Source organism: Melospiza melodia, unplaced genomic scaffold, assembly GCF_035770615.1.
Source record: "Melospiza melodia melodia isolate bMelMel2 unplaced genomic scaffold, bMelMel2.pri scaffold_34, whole genome shotgun sequence".
Lineage (NCBI taxonomy): Eukaryota > Metazoa > Chordata > Aves > Passeriformes > Passerellidae > Melospiza > Melospiza melodia.
Window position 1 is genome coordinate 8,088,832 of NW_026948659.1, and position 24,634 is coordinate 8,113,465.

The 24,634-nt window shown below is 49.1% G+C and overlaps 1 protein-coding gene across 1 annotated transcript; it reads right to left on the reverse strand.

Moving 5' to 3' along the window:
• Positions 1–327: 327 nt before the first annotated feature.
• Positions 328–813, reverse strand: LOC134434299 (olfactory receptor 14J1-like; the record flags this gene model as incomplete). Its single annotated transcript, XM_063182976.1, has 1 exon — positions 328–813. A coding segment is annotated over one exon (486 nt), but the record flags the coding sequence as incomplete, so codon positions are not given.
• Between the last annotated feature and the right edge of the window lie 23,821 nt (positions 814–24,634).

A 24,634-nucleotide genomic window follows, 5' to 3' on the forward strand; every position in this document is an offset into this window, starting at 1 on the left:
CCAGGCACTGCCACCCCCAGGGCTGTGCCCGGCCCCGAGAGCACTCAGGCCCTGCAGCAACACCAGGGCCACCAGGGCAGCGGGGCAGGGTCACGGCAGCAGCACTGGCAACACCAAGTTGGCACAAACAATGACATATCTTTGAAGAAAATATTTAAAATTTAAAGCAAAGATAAAGAACTTCCAAAATGAAACTTACACAAAGTATTGAAGATTGCTTTTATTACAACAGATTTGTCGAAACTGTCCAGCAGTTTAGTGCTTCTGAAACCATCCAGTCGTTAGTCTCCACACTGCAGCCTTGAGCTCCTGGTTCCTCAGGCTGTAGATGAGAGGGTTCAGGGCTGGAGGAACCACCGAGTACAGAACTGACAGGGCCAGATCCAGGGATGGGGAGGAGATGGAGGAGGGCTTCAGGTAGGCAAATGTGCCAGTGCTGAGGAACAGGGAGACCACGGCCAGGTGAGGGAGGCAGGTGGAAAAGGCTTTGTGCCGTCCCTGCTCAGAGGGGATCCTCAGCACAGCCCTGAAGATCTGCACATAGGAGAAAACAATGAACACAAAACAACCAAAACCTAAAGATGCACCAACCACAATGAGCCCAAGTTCCCTGAGGTAGAATTTGGAGCAGGAGAGCTTGAGGATCTGGGGGATTTCACAGAAGAACTGGCCCAGGGCATTGCCGTGGCACAGGGGCAGGGAAAATGTATTGGCTGTGTGCAGCAGTGAATAGAGAAAGGCACTGGTCCAGGCAGCTGCTGCCATGTGGGCACAAGCTCTGCTGCCCAGGAGGGTCCCGTAGTGCAGGGGTTTGCAGATGGACACGTAGCGGTCATAGCACATGACAGTCAGGAGGGAAAATTCTGCTGAGATGAAGAACAGAAGGAAAAAGAGCTGTGCAGCACATCCTTTGTAGGAGATGGTGCTGGTGTCCCAGAGGGAATTGTGCATGGCTTTGGGGACAGTGGTGCAGATGGAGCCCAGGTCGCTGAGGGCCAGGTTGAGCAGGAAGAAGAACATGGGCGTGTGCAGGTGATGGCCGCAGGCTACGGCACTGATGATGAGGGCGTTGCCCAGGAGGGCAGCCAGGGAGATGCCCAGCAAGAGGCAGAAGTGCAGGAGCTGCAGCTGCCGCGTGTCTGCCAATGCCAGCAGGAGGAAGTGCCTGATGGAGCTGTGGTTGGACATTTGCTGTCTCTGGCCATTGGAAGCTGTTCATGGAGAAAAGTCAGTGACTGGTTAGGAGAAACTTCTTCCAGCAAAATCAAAGCATTTTCCCACAGACCCTTCTCCTGTAACACTCTGACACCCTTTATAATTCCCAGCAGATTTTCCTTCAGCTCCAAGTGTGGAGCCCTGGCTGGTGCTTCCTGACTGGGACTTCAGGTTCAGGGCAGGTACACACAGAGGTTTTTATAGTTCAGCCTTGCTGTGCAGACATAGGAGAGGGACAGGGACCTGTCCTCTTGTTCCTCTTTGAATCTCTGTTAACACAGAAGGCCCTGTCAGCATCTGCGCTCCCACTGCCATAGAACAGGAATGGTAAAGTCTGTTTAAATGTACTAGTGTTATTTATAGCTTTTCTTCATTTCCCCTGCTGATTATTTTTGCATGTCAGAAATTCTCTGCATTTCTGCTGCCCTCAGGAAGAACAGTGAGTTTTCTGAGGCAGGGTGGTGAGTGGAGAGGGAGGGAAGGAGGTCTGTCACCCTGTCCTGTTCCAGGATTCTCTGGGCTTTCACCTTTCCCAGACAGAGGATGATCACCCTCCCATGTTTCCTTTAAAAGTCATCCTGACATTGCTGAGAGCAGATGGATCCCCACTGTCCACCAAATGTCCATCCCCTTCTCAAGGTCTCAGCCCCACGTTTGTACCCAGGGACAGACAGAGCTCATTTCACCAACCCAACAGCATTTTCTCATCACAGACCTTCTGTGTCTCACCGTGGGGCTTTTAGATAACACAGAGATGCTACAGGACAGGTTTGTATCCTGGAGGGGAGCTCAAAGCTTGGACTGAAATTTCAGGGATATTCCAGGTGTCCTTATGATGGCGTTGGATTTAGGGAGATGCAGGTCCTTCCCTGGCTGCTCTGACAGCATTGCCCAGAGCCGGGCACCGGGGACAGCGCCACCCTGAGCCAGCTGTGCCCCCTCCAGAGCCCCCAGGGCCGGGCAGCTGCTCCCAGCTCTGTGCTCTGCAGGGGGAACTGGGCCCGGGGCTGCAGAGCTGCCCCACGGCTCTGCTGCAGCTCTGCCTGCACAGGAGGGGCTGCACGCCTTGGAGCCCCGGCCCTGAGGGCAGAGGCTGGGCTGGGGTACAGGAGGGAGGGGGCTTGTTCAGAGGGAGGGGCTGCACTGGAGGGGATCCTGTGGGCATCTCTAAACTCTCCCTGCCACAGCATTGCTGGGTTTTGTTTTCTCTCATTGCCTGATCTTCTCTCTGCTTCCTGGAGATTTCCCTCCTGCAGGTGTTTCCCTGTGCCTGATCTCTCCCTGACAGAACTCACAGACCCCAAATCTCTGTGCTCTCTCCTTGGCCCTACAGAACCCTGTCTGTTTGCAGGGCACTGGCTGGGGCAGGTTCTGTTTGCAGATGGGACAAAGGACAGCTCAGACTGAGCCTGATGGCTCCAGCAAAGGGGATGCTGGTGCTGTCCATGGGCAGAGAGGCTTCAAGCATACTAGGGATCTCCTGTGAATCCATGGAACACTAAAATAACAGTTCCAATGTCTCAGGAACTTTTAAAATTTCATAAATAATAATTCAGAACCAACCTTTAATATTAATCCCCCTGCTCCCTGCCATTCTCCAATATTAGGAAACGGAATACAAAGTCTTTGGATATGTCCTAATTTTCAATGAAATCCTTGTATTGGAAATATTTTATGACTGAACAGCATTCCTCAGCATGTCAAAGCTTCATGAGCATTTCACCTCCCCTGCACCAGAAATATTCAGAGATTTACTCACAGAGTCTGGAGGCATTGGGATGTTCCAGCTTTAGGAGATGGCTCCAGGAGCTGCAGCTGCCTTGTCCTGCAGCCAGAGGTTCCTGTGCCAAGGGCTGGCAGTGATTGTGCACCAGGCACTTCTCAGCACCTTCCCAGCCCTGATTCATTGAAGCTCTCCGTGCCTCTGTGCTGTGCCCAGGGTGGCTGCAGGCAGTTGCCCTGCCTGGCTGGGCTGGGAGAGGAGCTGCTCCTCAGCAGAAATGTCTTTATGAAGCTCTTCTTGGTTTGCCAGGAGCTGCCTCTGTGCCAGGAGCACAGCCCAACTCAGCAGCACAGACACAGCACAAGGACTTTAATGACCCTCTCGGGGCTTTGGTGTTGTTTATATCAGAACCAGTCCCTCAGAGTGTCGTCAAAAAACTTCTCAAGAACTCAAAAATAAATCGAAACTCTGAAGTTTCTTGAATTTTTTATGTGTCCCACTGAGGAACTCAACTCAGAAAGTGTCCCCAGGTTCCAGTAAGAGCAGAACACTGCAGGCAGTGATGACAGCTGGGGACAAACAAGGCCAAGGTGTCTCTGGGGCTGAGCAAAGCTGGATGTGTTTGAGGAATGCCAAGGGCCAAGGCCTGAGCCCCAGCCCCTGGCCAGGCAGATGCTGTCCCTCCCTCCTTGCTCAGGGCTCTTGCCGGGATGGGCACTGGCATGTGGGGATGTGCAATGGCAAGGGCAGGAGCATGGGGCGGCCCCTGCCAGGCTGCTGAGCAGGGACAAGGAGACAATGAGGCCCCAGGCCTGCAAGGGTCACTTGTCTCCTGCTCCTGCCTCAGGCCCAGGCCCAGCAGCCATGGCCAAAGTGCTGCCCAAGTTGGCTCTGGCAGGGCTGTCTTGCAGCTGCTGCCCATGCCTGTGCCCTATGTAGCCCAGGCTGTCCCACGGTGTCCCTGCCCTGCGCCTCTGTCCCTGCAGGCTGTCGGCATCCCCCGGCTGCCCCACCTGGCTGGGCCCTTCCTTTGCTGCCAGCTCTGCCTCCTGCCTGCCTCTGCCTGCCCACACAAAGCCTGGGGCTTACCCAGGCTCCTTCTGGGGGCCATGTTGCCCCCCAGTCCTGCCCTGGAGGGAAATTCCTTTCTCTTTGGGTCCTGTCTGGCCCTCCCTACCTGCCCTTTGCATTAATTCTTTCTCTGTGTGTTCTCTACTATGTCAAATGGAGCCACCATCTCTGAAACCACCGTTCAGTCCCTCCGAGGATTCTTCTCTGCTGTTCTCAGTCTCCACCCCACTGAGCACAGAGCTCCACTGTCCCTATATTGTGCTCATGTGCTTGAGGCCTCCAAACCCCATCTTGGGAGATCTCTCAGCCCTCTCCAAGGTATTGGCTAATGAAAACATTCTGCTCATAGTCTAAGAAAATCACCTCAGGACAAGACCAGTCAGAGCTGTGTCTCCTGGCTACTTTTGCCTTGGAGCAATCCTTGGATAGATAGAATATTTTAGGCCGAATTTCAGGTTTGCCCATGGGCACTTTGATGTGAACAATGATCCTCTTCCATTGGAAGGAAAGAAGAGGCCTGGTGTTTCAGGGGCAGATGAGCAGCAGCCAACAAGGGCTAAGGCGAGCCAGACCTCTCTGGAATTGCAGCTAGTGCCTGAGAGAAACCCTTGGATACATATCATTTGGAAGGTAGAATACAAGTTTTGGCCACTGGTCCCTTGATGAAAAGGCCGTTTCTTTTCCACCTGAAGGAAAGCAGAGAGCCCCAGGGTTTGATGGTAGATGAGAAGCAGCCCCTGGGAGGCCAAGCCAGCCAAACTTGTCTCTCCTGGCAGCTTTTGACTGGGACCTATCCTTGGATATATGAAATTTAGGGGCCAGATCTCAAATTTGGCCACGGCCCCTGGACGAGGAGACTGTTCTATTTCCATGGGAAGGAAGGCAGAGAGCCCCAGTGTTTCAGGGGTAGATGACAGGTGGCCATCAGAGCCCACAATGCCAGCCAGAGCTGGCAGGTTTTGTCTGGGAGAAACCCTTCATGTAGTGAATATTTTAGGGAGAGTAGCAATTTTGGCCATGGAGGAATAAGAAGATTCTTTTCCAAAGGAAGGAAAGCACAGAACCCCAGGGCTTCAGGGGCTGATGAACTGCAGGCAGCAGAGACCAAGGCCAGCCAGACCTGTCTGTAATGGCAGCTTTTGTGTAGGAGCAATAATTGGATATAGGACTTCTGGTGGTAGAAACCCAATTTCAACCATGGACACCTGGTGAAGGATGGTTCTTTTCCCTTAGGATGGAAAGAGCAGAGCCCCAGTGTTTCAGGGCAGAATTCAGGCAACCACCAGAAGCCAAGGCCAGCCAGACCTCTCTGTACTGGGAGATCTTGTCTGGGAGAAAAAACCCTTGAATGCAGGAATTTTGGAGGACAAGTACCAGTTCTGGTCATGGGTGCTTGTGCAGGAGGGATATTTCTTGTCTTCCACAGGAAGGAAAGCACAGAGCCCCAGTGTCTGAAGGCAGGTGAGACCCAGCTCTCAAGAAGACAAGGTCAGCCAGACGTGTTGTAATGGCAACTTTTATGTGGGAGAAATCCCTGGATATTAGGAATTTTGGAGGGGGAATCCCATTTTGGCCATGGATGCTTGAATGAGAAGAGCAGTTCTTTTCCATTTGAAGGAAAGCCCAGAGCCCCAGTGTTACAGGGGTACATGAGAAGAGACCCTCGACATGCCAAGGGCACTTGGACCAGTCAGGCCAAGCAAAACCTGTTTCCTGTTGACTTGGATTCATGGGACCCTGCAGGGTCACTGTGGTGGTGTCACATTGGATCCTTGGTTCCGTGAGGCCCAGATGTGTCACACTGGCCTCTTGTTTCCATGGGGCTCCAGAGTGTCACAATGGTCCCTGGCTTCCATGAAGCCTTGCAGTGTCACAGGGGTCTCCTTGGTGCTGCAGTGTCACAATGGACCCTTTGTTCCATAGGGACTCACAATGTCAGAAGGGTCTCCTTGGTTCCATCAGGCCCTGCAGAGCACCTTGATTCAACGAGGCCTCCAAGTGTCATCATGGCCTCCAGGATTCCATGAGGCCCCACAATGTCACAATGCACCTTTGGTTCCATGGGGTCCTGCAGTGTACTATGGATCCTTAGTTCCATGGGGCCTTGGAGTGACACAATGGCCTCCTTGGTTCCATGGTGCCACACAGTGTGACAACTACCCCTTGGCCTGCCAGGACTGCAGAGTGTCACAATGGTTCCTTGCTTGCATGAGGCTTTCTAGTGTCACAATGGTCTCCATGATCCCAGAAGGCCTTGCAGTTTCACAACAGACCACTGGTTTCATGGAGCCCCACAGTGTCACAATGGTCCCCTTGGCTCCACAAGGCTCTCAAGTGCCACAATGGCCCTTTGGTTTCTCAAGGCCACCAAGTGTAAAAATGGCCTTCATGGTTCCATGACACTCTGCTGTATCACAATGGCTCATGGTTCCATGAGGCCACAGAGTTTGAAAAGGGACCCTTGGTTCCATCAGGCCTTGCTGTGTCACAATGGACTTGTGGTTCCATGAGTTCTCACACTGCCAGCAGCAGTCTCCTTGGTTCTGCAGTGTCACCACGGACCCTTTGTTCCATAAGTTTGCACAGTGTCACAGCTGACTCCTTGGTTCTGTGAGGAACCACCGTTCCCAAATCTCTGAAATATGAGAATAAGGCTCCTGAAATCTAATTTGGTATTTCAGAGGGTGTCATTTATCCAGGCCTAAGGTCCAACATGGGATAACTCCTAACCTTATGTGGACATGTAATTCTACCAGTGTGTTGCATATACACAGATGCAAAATGGGAATTACAATTAACCCACTTCCATAAAACCCACCCCAAGTTCCCAGATCCACTCCTTGCTTTCTCTATCCCTACACCCTTGAGCCAGATGTCTTCTTCTTCTCTTCCAACCATCCTTGCTGGGAAAGCAGCCCCTGCATGCCTTGTTCCTGTGCTCAAAGTACACAGGCAGGGTAAAAATTGAATGAACCCTTTTGGTATCAGCCCCAGGCTTTGTGTGGGCAGGCAGAGGCAGGCAGGAGGCAGAGCTGTCAGCAAAGGAAGGGCCCAGCCAGGTGGGGCAGCCGGGGGATGCCGACAGCCTGCAGGGACAGAGGCGCAGGGCAGGGACACCGTGGGACAGCCTGGGCTGCACAGGGCACAGGCATGTGCAGCAGCTGCAAGACAGCCCTGCCAGAGCCAACTTGGGCAGCACTTTGGCCATGGCTGCTGGGCCTGGGCCTGAGGCAGGAGCAGGAGACAAGTGACCCTTGCAGGCCTGGGGCCTCATTGCCTCCTTGTACCTGCTCAGCAGCCTGGCAGGGGCCGCCCCATGCTCCTGCCCTTGCCATTGCACATCCCCACAGGCCAGTGCCCATCCAGCAAGAGCCCTGAGCAAGGAGGGAGGGACAGCATCTGCCTGGCCAGGGGCTGGGGCTCAGGCCTTGGCCCTTTGCATTCGTCAAACACATCCAGCTTTGCTCAGCACCAGAGAAACCTTGGCCTTGTTTGTCCCCAGCTGTTATCACTGCCTCCAATCTTCTGCTGTAACTGGAACCTGGGGACACTTTCTCAGTCGTGTCCCTCAGTGGAACCCATTAAACTCCAAGGTACTTTGGAGTCTAAATTTAAGATTGAGTTCTTGAGAAGTCTTTTGAAGACACTCTCAGGGACTGAGTCTGATGTAAACAACATCAAAGCCCTGAGAGGGTCATTTAAGTTTTCCTAGTCCAATTATGGAAAAAGATTTCAAGGACCTTGTAAGAAATACACATTCCTATTTTAAAGGATATATATTATTTTATTTCTCTTTAGAGCAGAGTTGGTTGCATAATTCTGTGATTGATATTGACCCAGGGTCTCTCCTCAGCAGCTCTGGCCTGCTCACAGAAGCTGTGCCTGGAGCTCTGACCCGGTGTACACAGCCTTGCTCCACATTGCCCAGCCCCATCCTGTCTGTCCTCACTCCCCTGGGCCCTGCTGTGCTTGGAAAGCTGGCTGCACTCAGCCTAAGAGGGGTTTTCACTTTTGGGGGCTTTTTGAAGCAATCTGAACCTCCTGAGTTTCCCCACTGCAAACAGACACAGTGCTCAGGTGTGTGCCAGCCGCAGGTGCCACCAAAGCCACTGCAGAGCTGCCCTGGGCCAGCTGTGAGGGTGGATCATCAGCCCAAGCTGCACTGGGCCACTGCAAGGGGCTGTGGCCATGGGCACTGCACTGACCCCACTGCTGGGTTTGGCTGCCACAGCCACCGAGAGAAATTAAACTGTCCTTGGAAACACTGGGGAGGACTGGGACATACTGGGGAACACTGGGAACGCTGTGGGAGACACTGGTACATACTGGGAATGACACTGGGGGATACTGGGAGAAACTGGGGACACTGGGGATATTGCAGAGAAGACTGGGGGACACTGGGGCATCCTGTGGATGACATTGGGAGGAACTGGGAACGACTGGGAATGAACTCGGGTGTGTTGGGATAGATTGGGCTGCACTGGGATGAACTGGAGGGGCACTGGGGATGAACTTGGTTCTACTTGGGATGAAATGGACTTTACTGGGGTTATACTGGTCTGTACTGGGAATGAACTGGGCTGTAGTGGAAGGGACTGGAGGAGGGTGATTTGGCTGTTCCCACGTACAATGCATCCCATTTGCCGAGGCTCCCGCCCATCAGCAGTTCCAGCTAATCAGCACCTGGGATCCGGGTCTTGGGGCGGTGCCTAAATGTGCACCATATTTCTTTTTGCCTACATCTCCCATCATGCCCCGCGGCCGATAGGAGCCCCATAGAAGCAGGGACTACAACTCCCGTAATGCCCTGCGCTCCAAAAAAACATCGGGATCCGCCCTTATCGGCCCCATAAGTGTCCCCCTGACCCTCCAGGATCCTTCAGTGCCCCCTCAGCGCCCATTCCGGACCCCCACAAAAGCGTCCGCGGATCCCCTGAGTGCTCCCAACCCCACAGATGCCCGGTACAGCCACTTCAGGGAATTCATCTCCTCTCATCCCCCGCGGCCCCAGAGCCCCTCAGAACACAGTCCCACGCCTAAAACTCCTGCTGTGACCCATGCCCTAAAGAGCCCGCTTAGAGATCCCAGACCTCCTCCCAAGGGCTCCGAAAACGTTTACGTTCCCCTCGAGGGCCTCAAGTCGCGTCTCGGACGCAAAAGTGTCCCGCAAGAGCCTTCTCTGACCTCCAAATATCGTGTTCGAGCCACTTTCGGGACTACAGCTCCCATCATGCTCTGCGGCGAACGTCCGGCGCTATTCCAGCCGGGACTTTATCTCCCGTCGTGCCCCGCGCCTCACCCAGAGCCATTGCAGCTGCGCTTCGAACTCCCGTGATGCTCTGCGGCCCCGTTCGACCATGTGATACCCGCGCCTTCAACTCCCATCACCCCCCGCGCCCCAGAGAGCCCCGTTCGAGTCCCTCCAAGTGCTGGCCCAGACCCCGAAAGGCCCCAAATTCCCCTCTCTGACCTCCAAGGGCCCCCCTGGACCCCCAAGTGCTGCCCCGGACCCTGAACTGTCCCTCAGAATCCCTGAGTGCCCCTTCAAGTGCCCACCCGGCTCCCCCAAGTGTGCTCCAGACTCTCAAGTTCTCTCTGAATTCACTCCCCAACCCAAAACTGGCCCAAATGTGTTCCCGAAACGTCTCCATGGACTCCAAGGTGCACTCACCCTCCCTCCCCCCCGGCCCCGTATTGTAAAAAGAATTTTAAGCAGATGGCAAAAAGAGCACAAATGTATCTAATTACCAGAAAGAGGAATAAATAAATTACTGCTAGAACCTAATTAATTAATGAAGGTGGGAAAAACCACAATTACTTGTTTTTAAAATTTTAAAAGTTTAATACTAATATAATGGTTATCAAAATACTAATACAATTTGAGTAATAATAATTTGGACAATTTGAATTGGGATAATATGAGACAATAAAGAGAAAGAGTTATGGACATTCAGGTACCTTTTTCTGGGCAGCACGAGCCCAGTAAAGGACACCCGTTATCAAAGGATTAACCCTTAAACCAATAGCCCGTTGCATAGTCGCAGACTTCATTTATGATGCATAAATTCCTGTCAAATACAGGATTCTGTCTGGTCATCATCAAATTCTTGCTTCTAATCTGAACAGCGCCTTTGAGAAGGGAAGAAGTTTGTTTCTTCTGATAAGAGGGCAATAAATTATTTTTCTATTAAAGATTTAGGTGTCCTGGGGCTGCTATCTGCTGTGAGTGCCTCATTCCGTTCTTAAAAATCCCACTAACATAGTTCCTATTTTAACTACAAAAGCTACCTTTTAATTACAAGACGATATTTAGAATTAAAATGTTAATACGGCACTACTAATCAAGAAATCAAAATACATGTGCTAAAAATCTGCATAGAGCCATTTAATATGCACTTTTAATAAAGGGAGTTGTCTTACTTAGAAACATTGAGCATTAATTTTCTCGGCTACTAAAAATGCCTTGATTTTTTCTATATAAATATAAAGACTAGGCAATAAAAACCAATAGTGTAGTTATAAATATAAATACATATAATAAATATATAAATAATAAAATATTAACACTAAATAATGCATTACAGAATAAAAATTAATAAATTGCATTAACATTTTTGGATGTTTTGGGATCTCAGTGAGGTTGGGGCTGCGGGTCAGGTTGTCCAAACAGGCTCAGCATGAAGGGGCTCATTCTTCTCCATGCCCAGACCTCCTAAGGAGACATTCCGCATCAAGATCACTTGGGGAAGGCTTCTGTCACCTCTTCAATGAACTGAAAAATAATAAAATGCACACTTGATTAAAAACCAATCAGGAGGTGCATTTTGGAATCTCCCTCCCGAAGACAACTCCAAACTGACTCCAATCCCTGCACAAGCCCTGGAGACTCAAAGACAATGGAAGGGAGGCAAAGAGCTCCTGAGGCCTTTCTGTATTTTAATCAGCCCCACGCTGGATTTGGGGCTGGCTCCAGGAGCCTCAGGCACGCAGAGAAGGATGAAGAAGCTGCTCAAGGAGTCAGCGGCAAAACTCCAAGTGCCTTGGAGCATGGCTGGGCCCCAGGGAGGGCAGGGAGTGCCCAAGGCTGCCCAGGGCCTGGTGAGAGCAGATCCTTGAGGGCAGGATTGCAGGGAGCCCAAGGCTCTGAGCAGGGAACTGCAATGCTGAGCAAGGCCTGGCTTGGCTGCAGGAAGCAGAAAGGCCAAGCCCTGAGCCCAGCCTGGGCCAGCAGGGCCTGTCCCTCACGGCTGCCTTGGGGCTCTTGGTGGGCCAGGGGGATGTGAGGGGCAGCAAGGACAAATGGCATCAACCTGCAGCCCCTGCCAGCTGTGATAAATGGGACCAGGAGACCAGCTCCTTTAAAAGGCCTTTATTAAAGTCAGCTCTGGGTGGGGAACCCGAGGGGTCGTGCACACTGCCACTGCTCCCACTGGACAACGCTGAGGAGGAGGAGTGCAGCTTTGTCTTTCCGCACAGCTGGGGCTTCCGTCCTCACGAGAGTCCTTGGGAAGGTGATGTTGGCTCGTAGTCCAGGGGTATCTTTCAAGCTGGGTACTATCAAAATTATGGTGACAGGACGGAATCCAGCTCTGGTCTAGAGTGGGTGACTTAGTGTGGTTCTGGTGGGTTAAAGTCAAAGTTTATGCGCTGGTTTGTTGTTTTGAGAGGGTTCATATAGTTCCCACAGCCTCTCATTTGAATTCAGTCTGGGTGCAAGTCCTCCTGGAAGCAGGGGAGCAGGGGAAGTGGTTCCCCAGGGGAATGGACACAAATCCCGGGTGAGAGGGAAAGGGGTACAAATACAGAGTATGATGGGGAGAGATACAAATACAGGGTAAAATATTAACATCTAACAGCAACAACTAAAGGCAAGTCTTAGAATTCTAACATTCAGGGTTTAGCAGCACACTAACATGGGGTACAAATAGAGAGCATGACGAGGAGAGATACAAATAGAGGGTAATATAGCAACATTTAACAATGGCAACTAAAGGCAAGTCCTAGAACTCTAACATTCAATGTTTAACAACAGACCAACACTTCAAATTAAGACCTTATCAACTTCATAAACATGAACTACCAATTACTACTCTGAAAAAGAGCTGTCGTCTCCAGGATTTTCATTCCTCACAGTATCCCCCCTCTTTCTTTTTAATTGAGTTTAAGCGCACATCAATATGTAATTTCTGTTTTGTGGACATAAAACTTCCTTAATTTCTGATACTGGTCATAAACAATTTTAGCTGTTTTATGTTCTCCTTCTTGACTTTCAATCATCATTATTTTGGTTTTGGCTTGAGCAGTTGTTTCTGAAAACTGTGTACTAGCCTGAATTGTACATGATATAATCTTATTTAAACATGGGAGTAGGCAAGGTAAGATTATTAAACTTATTAATACTTCCACTACTATAAAGATTACTTTCTTCCACCGTTTCCCTTTAAAAGACCAAAAATCATCCCACCAACTGGTGCCTATTAGGGGAGTCCACTCCTGATTTCCCACATATGCTATTTTTTGTATTTCTATTGAGATGTTTCTTATTACCTCACTTCTATCATCGATTTTCAGGCAGCACTCTGATGAATTAAATTTTACACATATCCCTCTTTCATCGGCTACTAAGTAATCAACTGCAAGTCGAATTTGGTAGATGACAGTTCTAGTTTGGGCCAGTTGGTAATTAATATGGTCAAGGACAAGTGATGTTCTGTTGGACACTACTTCTAGTACTGCCTGGAGTCGAATGATCCTACTGAGCATGTAAATTGGAGTACGATATCCCCAGGATCTATCCTGGGCCCAAGTTGCCAGTCCATATGTGTTAATTATCTCTTCTGCTGTCCAGATTGTTCCCTTCCAGGTTTGTTTTCTCCCCAGGTCAATAATATTCCTCTTTTTCTGGTTAGTCTTTCTCAAATTGTCATACAATGGAACCCCTAAACTTGACCCTGATTCCTTTGGCAATAGAAAGAAAGCAGGTTTGATGACACCTATAGTGCAGCTTCCCATCCAGTCTCCTGGAGGAGTAGTATAGGCTGTGTTGCCACAAATCCAAAATAGATGATTGGGGGCTTTCCAAAAGATGTCTCGGACTTCCCAAGGGTATTCTCAATATTTACATATTTGTCTTATTCCCCAAAAGGGGTTTACCCCTTTTTCTGCACATTTGTGCAGCCTATAGCCTTCAGGATAAATGCACCCCTTTTCCTTTTTCCCAGTGGACCATTATTGATTTGGCTCTTGGGGAATCCATCTAGCATTTAAGTCTTCAATCTTTAGATACCTCTTGCATGCCATCTTTCCCACTGGGGTATTATATCTCGTCCCTGTCCTTATTATGCATTCTTCCCCAATTACTTTAGATTTTAAGTCCCATTATTCTTTCCTTCTTTGTCCTAAAATGTGAGGTTTCTGTCCTGATTGTTCCCACCTTAGAATTTCTAATGGTCCCAAACTAATTCCCTCCCATGGCCAAATTTCTGTCATTTTAGTACTCCCACAGACCCAGCAGTTGGTTAGATTTAGTTCCTTACTAATTCTTTCAACTAGGTCTAGGAATAGGTTCTTCCCTAAGGGCATTTCTATTTCATCCTTTTTGGTGGTTACTGTTAATTGTCTTTCCTTTATTAGATCTTTCAGTGCTTCCTGACTACTCTCATGCTCAAAACAAAACCAAGTTTTTCCTACAGGGCATTCTCCAAGTAAGCGTTGCCTAAATGAGGCAGTGCTTCTGGCAATCCAATAGACTTTCCCGACCTCTTGACAGGTAAATAACTGGGAGTAGTTAAAAAATAAGGATTTACATTGGTGTGAACCCTTATCAGTGACCCAAGGTTCTCCCCATCGTGTAGGGGGTGATAGTACATGGATTTTCCTTACTCCCTATACTTTCCATAAACAGGAATAACACCAGTCCTCCCAAGAGTCCAGTATGAACCATTGCCATGATCTCAACTGGCCGTGCCTCTTAGGATTGGGGAACTTTCTCCCTTCTCTTTCCTCCCACTTTCTATCAATTTAATAGCTCCCGAGGAATGTTCTGTAGGAGAGTAGGTTTGAAACCCCCAGGGTTTTCCTTGGAGAAAAACAGATTATTAGAACTCTTTTGAACCTTTTGAACTTAACTATCATACTAACATTTAATTCTTATAACTCTTCAGCTTGTAACCTTGAACAGTTTAAAAGAGATGGAGGAACCCATTCTCTATATTCAAGATAATATATGAAATCTTTACACCAAACAGTTAACAAAATGTTCACTCTAATCTCTAATCCAATAATAGCATAATATACTCCAAAACAAATGAAGGCTCCAACACAAACTAAAAATTCTACATTCATAAGTCAACAACAATAACAATAAATAATAATGACTTGAATAAAAAGTATAACAATTTTAATATATTAGTCTCTTTTGCTTTTATCAGTCTTTCTAAGCAACCTTTGGTCTCTTTCTAAAGGTAACTTTGAGATTGTCCGAGTTCGGGATTGCAACCCACATGGAAGCATCTGTAGCTGGTGCTGTTGGATCCAGTCTGCTGTTTGGGGGATAGGTACCGGTCCTTTGACTGGAGTGATGTGAGTCCAGCCTCTTTCTCGTGTCCTTCCTGCAGTGTGTGTCATGAGTAATACCTGGAAGGATCCTTCAAATTTTGGAGTTAATGGGGTATTGCTCCATGACTTCATTAGTACCCAATCTCCCGGACTTATTTGGTGCACATCTGTATCAAGGGGGGAAGTTTGGGGAAGATATCCTCTTTTTCTCAGACTCTCTAGGGTCTTTCCAATGGTTTCTATTTACTTTTGGTTAGCTGTTTCCCCTTCTAAATAGTCCCCACTACTATATGGAGTCATTAAAAATGGGAGTGCAAACATCATTTCATAGGGCAGAACCCCTATATCTGATCAGGGTCCTGTCCTGATCCTTAAAGGGGCAAGGGGTAGACATTTGAGCCAGTTCATCTACATTTCTGCAATTAATTTTGTCAGTATATTTGTGAGGGTTTTATTCATTCTTTCTACCCTCCCAGAGCGCTGGGGATGCCATGGGGTATGTAATCTCCGTTTTATTCCTAAAGCCTCCATTATTTTATGTAATACTTGTGCGATAAATTGTGGTCCCCTATCTGAATCAATATTGTTCACCAACCCATATCAGGGATTGATGTTAGAATTCTAAGATAATCTTGGCTACTATTACTGCTTTTCCAGTCTCTTTTCTAGTTGGAAAGGCTTCTACCCAATGAGTAAGGTGGTCAACTATTACCAATAAGTGTTTGCAACTCTGTACAGGGGGCATTTCAGTAAAGTCTATTTGAATGTTTTGGAATGGTCTTTGGGCTAATTTTTCCCCCCTCGTATGGTCTGCCTCATTACTTTTTGATTTAGTTTTTGGCAAATTAAGCACCCCTGAGTTACTCTTTTGCTAACTCATGTATTCCAATACATAGGTTTTCTCTTAAACAGTGATCACATAACCCTTGGACTCCCCCAATGAGTTAATTCATGTATCTCTTTTAACATTTTCTGGGCTAGGGCTTTATTTAAAAATTTATGCCCATCTGGTGTCAACCACTCCCCTTGGTTCCCCCGATGCATTTTTAGTTCTTTTATTGCTTTTAGTTCTTTCTCACTGAATACTAGTTTTCCTTTCCTTTCTGCATCCAACACTTTGTTTAACCTGAGTAATTTCACTGGCTCCCCTGGGTTTAACGCTGCCTCCTTAGCCACTTGGTCAGCTAACTGATTCCCTTTTTCCTCGATGGTATCCCCTTTCTGATGTCCCTTAACATGTACCACTGCGATCTCTGCAGGTTTAGGTAGAGATTCTAGTATTGATCTTATCAGTTCTGTGTGCACTAAGTTTTTTCCTTTGGAGTTCAGGTACCCACGTTCCTCCCAAATCTTTCCAAATGTATGAATGATCCCAAAGGCATACCATGAGTCAGTGTAAATTGTCCCGTGGCCCCCTTCCAATAAGTCAAGTCCCCTCTTTAAGGCATAGATTTCACAACACTGAGCTGACCAGTTAAAAGGCAGTTTGCCCTTCTCGTTAAATCTCATGTCTTCCTTTTCTGTAGTTTCAAATATTGCATGTCCAGACATCCTTTTCCCCTCGCCTGCTCTCGAAGACCCATCAGTAAATAATTTTATTCCATAAGGTAGAGGTATCTTTTCTAGATCTTCCCTAACTTTTGTCTGAAAGTCCACTATTTCCAGGCAGTTATGCTCTAGTTCTAATAATGGCTCTCCAGAGAGAAACTGCACTGGATTTAGAGTTTTAGAGATTTCCAGCTCTAGGTTATCAGCATCTATTAAGATTATTTCATACTTTAATACTCGGGAGTCAGTAAGCCACTTCTGGGCTCTTTGGCCTTAAAATTGTTTTTAGATCATGTGGTGTATGGATTCTTATTTTACATCACAGGGTCAGTTTTTGAGTCTCTTCAATTAAGGTGGTTGCTGCAGCAACTGCTTGAATACAGGTGGGCCACCTCCTAGCTACCGGGTCTAGCAGTTTGGAGATGTAAGCTATTGGTTTCTTACACCTTCCCCACTCTTGGGCTACCACCCCATATGCAATTCCTTTTTCGGTATTTACAAATAGGTCAAATTCTTTTTCCAGATTGGGCAAACTTAGGACGGGTGCTGAGGTTTGTTTATCTTTCAAATTATTTCATTTTTTGTCATCCTCATTTCTCCATTCTATTGGGTCAGGGTTTACTAATTTGTCATATAAAAATTTTACACTTTGGGTACATTGGTCTAACCCTACCTTACAGTACCCAAATAAGCCTAATAGTTTTCTGACATCTCTCTTAGTTTTTGGTGCTGGTATGGATAGTATGCCTGAAATTCTTTCAGGACTTAATTTCCTATATCCTTTCCCAGTAATGTGTCCCAGATAAGTAACTTCCGCTTCCACAAATTGCAATTTATTCTGAGATACTTTTAAATCCTTTGGTCTTAGGAAATTTAAAAGGCGTATACTTGTTGCCCTGACATTATTCTGTTCCTCTCCAGATATTAATAAGTCATCTACATATTGTAGAATTTGTACTTCGCTCTCAGGGTTGAATTGTTCTAAAAGCCCTTCTAAGGCCTGCCCGAAGATATCTGGGGACTCGGTAAATCCTTGGGGTAGGCACATCCACCTTAATTATTGTTTCGTCCTCTTCTCTGGATGTTCCCACTCAAACACTAAACAATCCCTACATTCCTCAGTGAGAGGACATGCCCAAAATGCATCTTTTAAATCTATAATAGTAAACGAGGCATGCTCCCTTGGGATCTGACTCAAGATGGTGTAGGGATTTGGGAACACTGGATGCCTGGTTATAGTTCTCTTATTGTTCTTCCTTAAGTCTTGGACCAATTGGTATTTTCCATCTGCCTTCTTGATTGCTAAAATAGGGGTGTTGTGGGGAGACATACACGGCTCCAGGATACCTTCCTCTAATAGCTGCTCAATCACAGGGGTCAGTCCCATTTTTCCCTCAATAGACATTGGGTATTGCTTTACTTGAACGGGAGGAATTCCTTTTTGCATTTCAATTCTTATTGGTGGGATGTCTAGATAGCCCCTCTTTCCTTCTCCTGCCCAAACCTCTGGGTTTATCTGCTCTGTATCTCCTGATATCAATTTCATGATCTGGACTATCATTCTCCCATCCTTTGGGATAATCTCCACTCCTAATGAGACTTGTCTGTCCCTTCGTAGTAAATTACTTTCTAGATTAGGTAAATAGATAAAGTCAGCCACACACTGCCTTCTGTTTCCTTTAATTTCTACGTTTTCAGCTATGGAGGCTCTAAATGGTTTTCCCTCTGCTCCCATCACCTCACAGACCTTTCTCCCAGTCGTCACTCCTGCGGGTAATTCCTTTATACTTGATCTATCTGCTCCGGTATCAACTAAAAATTCAAATTCCTCACTTTGGGGACCGACTTCAAAGTTTACCAGAGGCTCTTCTTGATGGTACATTGGGTCCCCCAGCATGTAAAGCCCCTGACACCCCTTGTTGTCATCCCTCAGGAGTCTCTCAAGAGCCTCTTGTTCTTTTACCATTGCCTCATCCAAAGAGAGTTTATTGCAATCCCTTCTTATGTGTCCGATCTCTCCACAATAATAACAACATTTCCTGTCGCTCAGTGGTGCCCCTGGTCTCTTGTTTGTATCCACCCATGGAGGTAGTATAGGTTTATCTTTGGGTGTTTCAAATCATTTTCACTGATTCTCGATGGTTGTCCCTGCTGATCTCTTTACCCCTAGACTTTCCCTGGCTACAGCTACCATGATTCTAGCTTTAGCTTTAGTTTTATCTTCTTCTCTCCTTAAATATATCTGTAAAGCTTCCTTTAACAGTTCATTTATTCCCTTCTCCTGCCAGTCATCCATTTTCTCTAACTTCCTCCGTATGTCCAGCCACGATTTTGTAAGAAATTGCACTTTTAGAAGTACTTGGCCTTCAGAGCTATCAGGATCTCTATTGGAATATAATTAGGAGTTCCTCTTTAATCTATTAATGCCAGGTAGCTGGGGTTTCATCCTTTTCTTGCATGCTATCAAAAGCTAGTTTTGTGTTATAACTTCAGGGAACTGATTCCTTTATTCCTCTAACCATCAGGGACCTATACTCTTCCATGTTCCTTCTATCTTTCTCTTCATTAGGGTCCCACTCAGGGTCCTGTAAGGGTAATTTCTGGTCACTGGGATCTCCTGAACAATTTTCTCACTCCCAGATCCGCATTCCTGCGGCCCTAATCATCCTTACTTCTTCTGCGCCGAACAAAATTTTTAAAATAGAGTTCAGCTCTCCCCAGGTGTAAATGCTTGGGCCTAGAAATTGGTCTACTTGGTTTGATATACCTACTGCATCCTCCACTAAGTTCCCTAACTCCTTTTCAAAGCCTTGAATTTCAGTGGCTGTTAATGGGGCATTCACAAACCCAAGTCCCCCACGTATCCCACCTATGGGGACTTCTCTAAGAGGAAAAAGCTTCTCCACTGTGGTAGATAGGGACAGGCGTTTGGAAGTTTATGCGATGTAACGGAAAGGCAGGACCCCCTGTTCCCCTAAGATAAGAGATAACCCTAGAAAGTGGCCTCCTAACCGTAGTGTCAGTAACTTTCCATTCCACACCCAGTAACTTCCCACCCCTGGTAACTTTCCTCTCCTTACTAACCATAGATAGTAGAGGCAGAGCCCCCAGTGACGTAGAGAATCCCTTAGACTATAAAACCCCACGAGAAGAGTTAATAAACGCCTTTGGACCGTCCACCACATTGATATTTGCGTGCTCACTGGCCCGAGCGACCCCGGAGAGTGAGTCGCCGTGCTGTTGCTCAGAACCAGGTCGCCTTGCCTTATATCAGAAGGCAACAACTGGTGCCGACCCCCGGGAGCCGATCAGCGCCCAGGGAACGGGGATTCGCCTGGACGGAGGATGGCGGCTGCACAGCTGGCCTAGTGCAGCGGGAGGGACGCCCCCAGACCAGCGTGGACCATGGAATCCAAAGCAAAAGTCGTAATTCAGACTCATGACCAATGGGGAATTAAATGTGAGCTCAGGAATTTTAATCTTGCTATTGCAAGGCTCCTAGAGCTGGGGACGATTGAACGTCCGGTAAATATATTGTATTCAGAAGTGTGCAAGAAGTGCACTGCCACCTTACCAGAGGACACTAAGTCCTCAGGCAGTGGTGAAAGCCTCAAAGCGTGGGGAAAAGTAGAAGAAGCCCTACGCAAGGCGTTAGAAGAACAGGAGACATGGAAAGCCTCGCGTACATGTTTATTAGCTACACCAAAGCTGGGGGGAGGAGCTGGGACGCAAACCGCCTCTGAGAGCAATCTGATGGAAGGCAGGGGCCGGGCGCGTTCCACCCCTCCCCAAGCCTGAGCCCAGACCCCCCGGAGCCCCCAGGATTAGATTCCTCTTCATTACCCTCAGAGGAGAAGGGTCCTGTGCTGGCAGAGTGCCTACGCCAGCAATGCAACTCAGCCACCAAGGACATCTTAAGATCACTGCCACAGGGGTCTAATGCAGCTGCCATGATCAGACACGTTGCAAAGGCGGAGGATCTAGCTCCCATTCAAGTAGCAGTTCACACTGCAATAACCAGTGTGATGGCATGCCTTAAGTGTGGCCAGGCAGGCCACTTGGCAGTAAACTGCCCCAGCCAAGACGCTCACCAGCAGCTGCTCCACCACGCGGAGGGGGACTTAGGGGACCGTGCTGGGCATGTGGAAGGAAGGGGCATTTAGCTAAGGAATGCAGATCCAGGCCTCAGGGAAATGGGAGAGGGAGGGGGCAGCCGGGCCGTGTCCAGCCTCCTCCCACCTGGAACATGCAGCGGCCCAGCTACAGCAACCGCCAGTGGGGCAGGGGACCCTCATACCCCATGCCCCCACAGGGAGCAGTCAGTTTTGCATTCCCGCCAACAGGACAATGGCAGAGCTGTGCAACACCGCCAGTAATACTTTCTCAACCCCCACCGCCACAAGCCGCGCTGGTGCCACAGGACCAGCAGGGGACGCCCCAGAGCGGGACCACTGGGTGGCCTTGGCTGTGAAAATGGAGAAAGAACCCCTGATGGTGTGGGGGACATGCCGCCTTTATGGCAGTCAGGATTCCCACGTCATAGGGTTTCAGTTCTGGGCGGACAAGGGATCAGACTGCATGATTTTTCCCCAAGTGCATTGGCCCGGACATTGGCAATTCAAAGAAGTCCCTCCAGTAAATGGAGAGGGAGGGCAGTCCCGGCCATGGAAAAGCACTCAGCTGGTGGCTATAACACTTCACACGAAAAACGGACCAGAACAGAAAGTCACAATTTATCCCTACATCCTGCAAAATTCTCCACCCCTGTTAGGAAGGGATGTTCTTTCCATGCTAGGATTCAGGAATACAAATTTATCCTGAGGGCCACTGCCGTACACCCTCTGCAGCCAATCAAATTGACTTGGAAATCATCAGACCCCCGATGGGTCGAGCAGTGGCCCCTGACAGAGCCTCGAGCGGCAGCCTTGCTGGAACTGGTCGACCGCGAACAGCGAAAGGGTCACATAGAACCCTCCATCAGCCTATATAACACCCCTGTATTCGTGATCCCCAAAAGGTCTGGAGAAGGTTATCGCCTCGTCCACGACCTGAGAGAAGTGAACAAAATAATCCGACCCATGGGTCCAGTCCAGACACTGCTACCCACGAACTCAGCCATCTCTGCAGGGTAGCCGTGCCTGGATATCAAGGACTGTTTCTTTTCAATACCTCTGCACCCTGAAAACAGAGAAGGATTCGCCTTTTCCATGGCATTCTGAAACGGCGAGCAGCCCAACCTCCGCTTCCAACGGCGAGTATTGCCACAGAGCCTAGTGGACAGCCCTGTCATATGCCAAATCACCGTGGACAAAGCACTGATCACAGTCCGACACTCCTACCCCACCGCGACCATCATTCAATACATGGACGACATCCTAGTCGCTGCACCATCGGCAAGCCACGTAGATCACCTGGTGTCCACAATCACGGAAACCCTTCAGGCCAACGGCTTTGAGATCGCGAGCGCAAAGATCAAGAGAAGACCCTGCGTGACCTTCCTGGGAGTGGGGATCACAAGCTCCTACATGACCCCCCCCAAGTTGAAGGTCCGTTGAGACATCAAAACACTCCACGACGTGCAACGCCTGGTGGGATCGCTGCAGTGGCTTTGCAACATCGTCCTAATTCCTCCTGAGGTCATGGACCCTCTATATGACCTCCTGAAAGGAAAGCACCCGTGGGAACCCAAGGAGCTGACACCGTAATCAACGAGCCCCCTCGACTTCATCGAAAGCCAGATGTCCACTGGCACATTTGCCAGGTGGAACCCAGCCGTGCCAATGGACCTATACGTCCACTTTACACCAAAGGGGGGAGTGGGAGCACTGGCCCAAGAACCTTCCGAAAAGTCCCAACCAATCCAATGGGTGGTCCTTGGAAGACCCGCTCGTGCATTTTCCCCGGGAATCGAATGCATCGCGAACCTCATCATGAAAGGCAGGAAACTCGCCTTGAAACACCTAGGAACCGAGCCGACAAGCATCCACCTTCCGTTTCGCAAACAGCTGACCACGGAGTAAGCCACAATATCAGAGTACCTAGCCCTTGCTCTCTCCGGCTTCGGAGGAGAAATCTCCTACTCCTCCAGACCACCTTGGACTCAGCTGCTGACCGTAGTCGACATGGACATGCCGCCAAAGGTCAAGGACTGACCGCAGCCAGGACCAACGGTCTTCACAGATGCTTCCTCCACGACTTCAACCGCAGCAGCAGCGTGGCAGGCAGGAGAACAATGGCATTGCATCAAAGCGTGTAACCCCGCACTGTCAGTGCAACAACTGGAGGCAGCAGCAGTGGTCTTGGCGTATGGACTCTTCCAAGATGAACACCTCAACATTGTAACGGACTCTATATTCGTGGCAAGGCTCTGCCTAGACATGGCAGGACCCAGTGTGTCAACATCTGCAGCAGCCCTAATGCTGGAAGAAGCACTCTCCTCGCAACAAGGCACCGTGTCAGTCATCCACATCAACAGCCACGACCCAGTCAAAGGTTACTTCCAGATCAGCAACGACAAAGCGGACGCCGCAGCAAAAGGCGTATGGACATTGCAGGAAGCTCATCAACTGCACGAGTCACTCCACATCGGAGCCAAAGCACTGGCGAAGAGATGCGAAATCCCGACAGCGGACACAAAACACGTGGTAGCCACCTGCCCACACTGCCAGAAGTCACCCCAATGGGCCTGTAGGGTCAGCCCGAGAGGTCTCAAGCCTTCAGAAATCTGGCAGTCGGACTTCACCTTGTGTCAACTGCTGAAGCCCCGAGCATGGCTTGCAGTGTCAGTAGACACTTATAGCAGAACGATCATAGCCACACAGCACCACAAAACTAACTCCAAGGCCACAATCAGCACTGGCTGACAGTCATGGCTTGGCTTGATATCCCCAAGCAGATCAAAACTGACAACAGCTCCAATTTCACATCCATACCAGTGCAAGAATTCGCCTCAAAATGGGGCATCACATTAGTTCAAGGTATCCCGTATAACAGTACCGGGCAGGCCATAGTTGAGCGGGCAAATCAGACCCTGAAAACCAAGCTAGAAGTGTTGGCGAAAGCAGAGGGCTTTGCCAATTCCATTCCCCAGGAGATCAGGTGCGTATACTGGCAACCGCTTTGCTAGCACTGAACCAATTCCCTAGGGGAGATGAAACAAACAGTCCTGTTCAAAAACACTGGGCCAACCGAACGCTAGAGGAGGGCCCGCAGGTTGTAATTAGAAATGAGCTAGGCGAATGGGAACGGGGCTGGAGGCTGATGCTCACGGGGTGAGGGTACGCAGCTGTCAAAAAGGACGGCAAAATTCAGGTGGTGTCCACTTAAGTCAATCAAGCCCGACCTTCAAAACGAGCAGAATGAGTCTGATGAGAGTTGCAAGTTTCGGTTTACAGGACATGCTCATGGGGTGTCCTCGTGACGTGTACATCCCCGTTCCAGAGGAAACTGACAGACCACCAAGCCACCAGGCAGTGCCGGAGAGACCCGCACGGGTGAGACCCAAGCATCAAGGGTGTTTCTGTGTGATTTTGCTGTTGGAGCTTGTCACCAGAGGGCAAGCCAGCCCAGACCACTACCCCATCGGCTATTCAGGTGGGTCATGCGACAACTTAGTAGTGACAAGGTGCTCAAAGAAATCACCACACCGAACACCCAATCCTTCGTGCTCCGCATTACCGACCTGTTTCCAGGACAACCAAAGGTGGACCCCTATTCCCCACACGTCACACACATGTACCTATCCTACTGGTGCCCAGCTTCAAACCCTGGGAAAAGCTACTGCAATCACCCAGGGTGGGGATATTGTGGGCACCGGGGCTGCGAAACCATTGTTACAGATGCCAGACGATCGGGGCCTGGGTGGGAGCCACAAGAGCCCGACAAATTCTTACAGTTCACCTGGGCACCCACCGGCTGCCAAACACCCGTCTTCCTCCAGGGAAGTTTCTAACGAAACCATCATAAAATCCCTACATTTCAGAAATGCACTGACTACAACATGACGGTTTTGCCAAATCACCCTAGTTGGGCCATAGGCAGAATGTGGACAGTAGTCCTTCAAGGGTCGAAAGAGAGGGTGAATGTGCGAATTATCAGGCTCCAACCGTTGGCACCCCAAGCGGTCAGACCCAACAAAGTGATTAAAAGTGCACAGAAAAAGAAAAACACGACCTACCCCAAAACCTTGCCCACAAAGGTCAGCAGTATCCCGACCGGCCATGCGGAAGCCTTTCAGACAGGCCATTCAACCGGGTTGGACTCAGACCCAATCCTTCGCATGCTAGAAGCTACCTTTCTATCCCTGAACGAATCCAACCCTAACCTAACCGACTCCTGCTGGCTTTGTTACGATGTCCAACCCCCCTTTTACGAAGGATTCACTTTAAACACTCCCTTCAGTTACTCCACAGCCGATGCCCCTCACCAGTGCAGATGGGATACCCCCCACAAAGGAATCACCCTGAGTCAAGTCACAGGCCAGGGCAGATGCTTTGGCAATGCAACCTTAGCTAGGCGGAA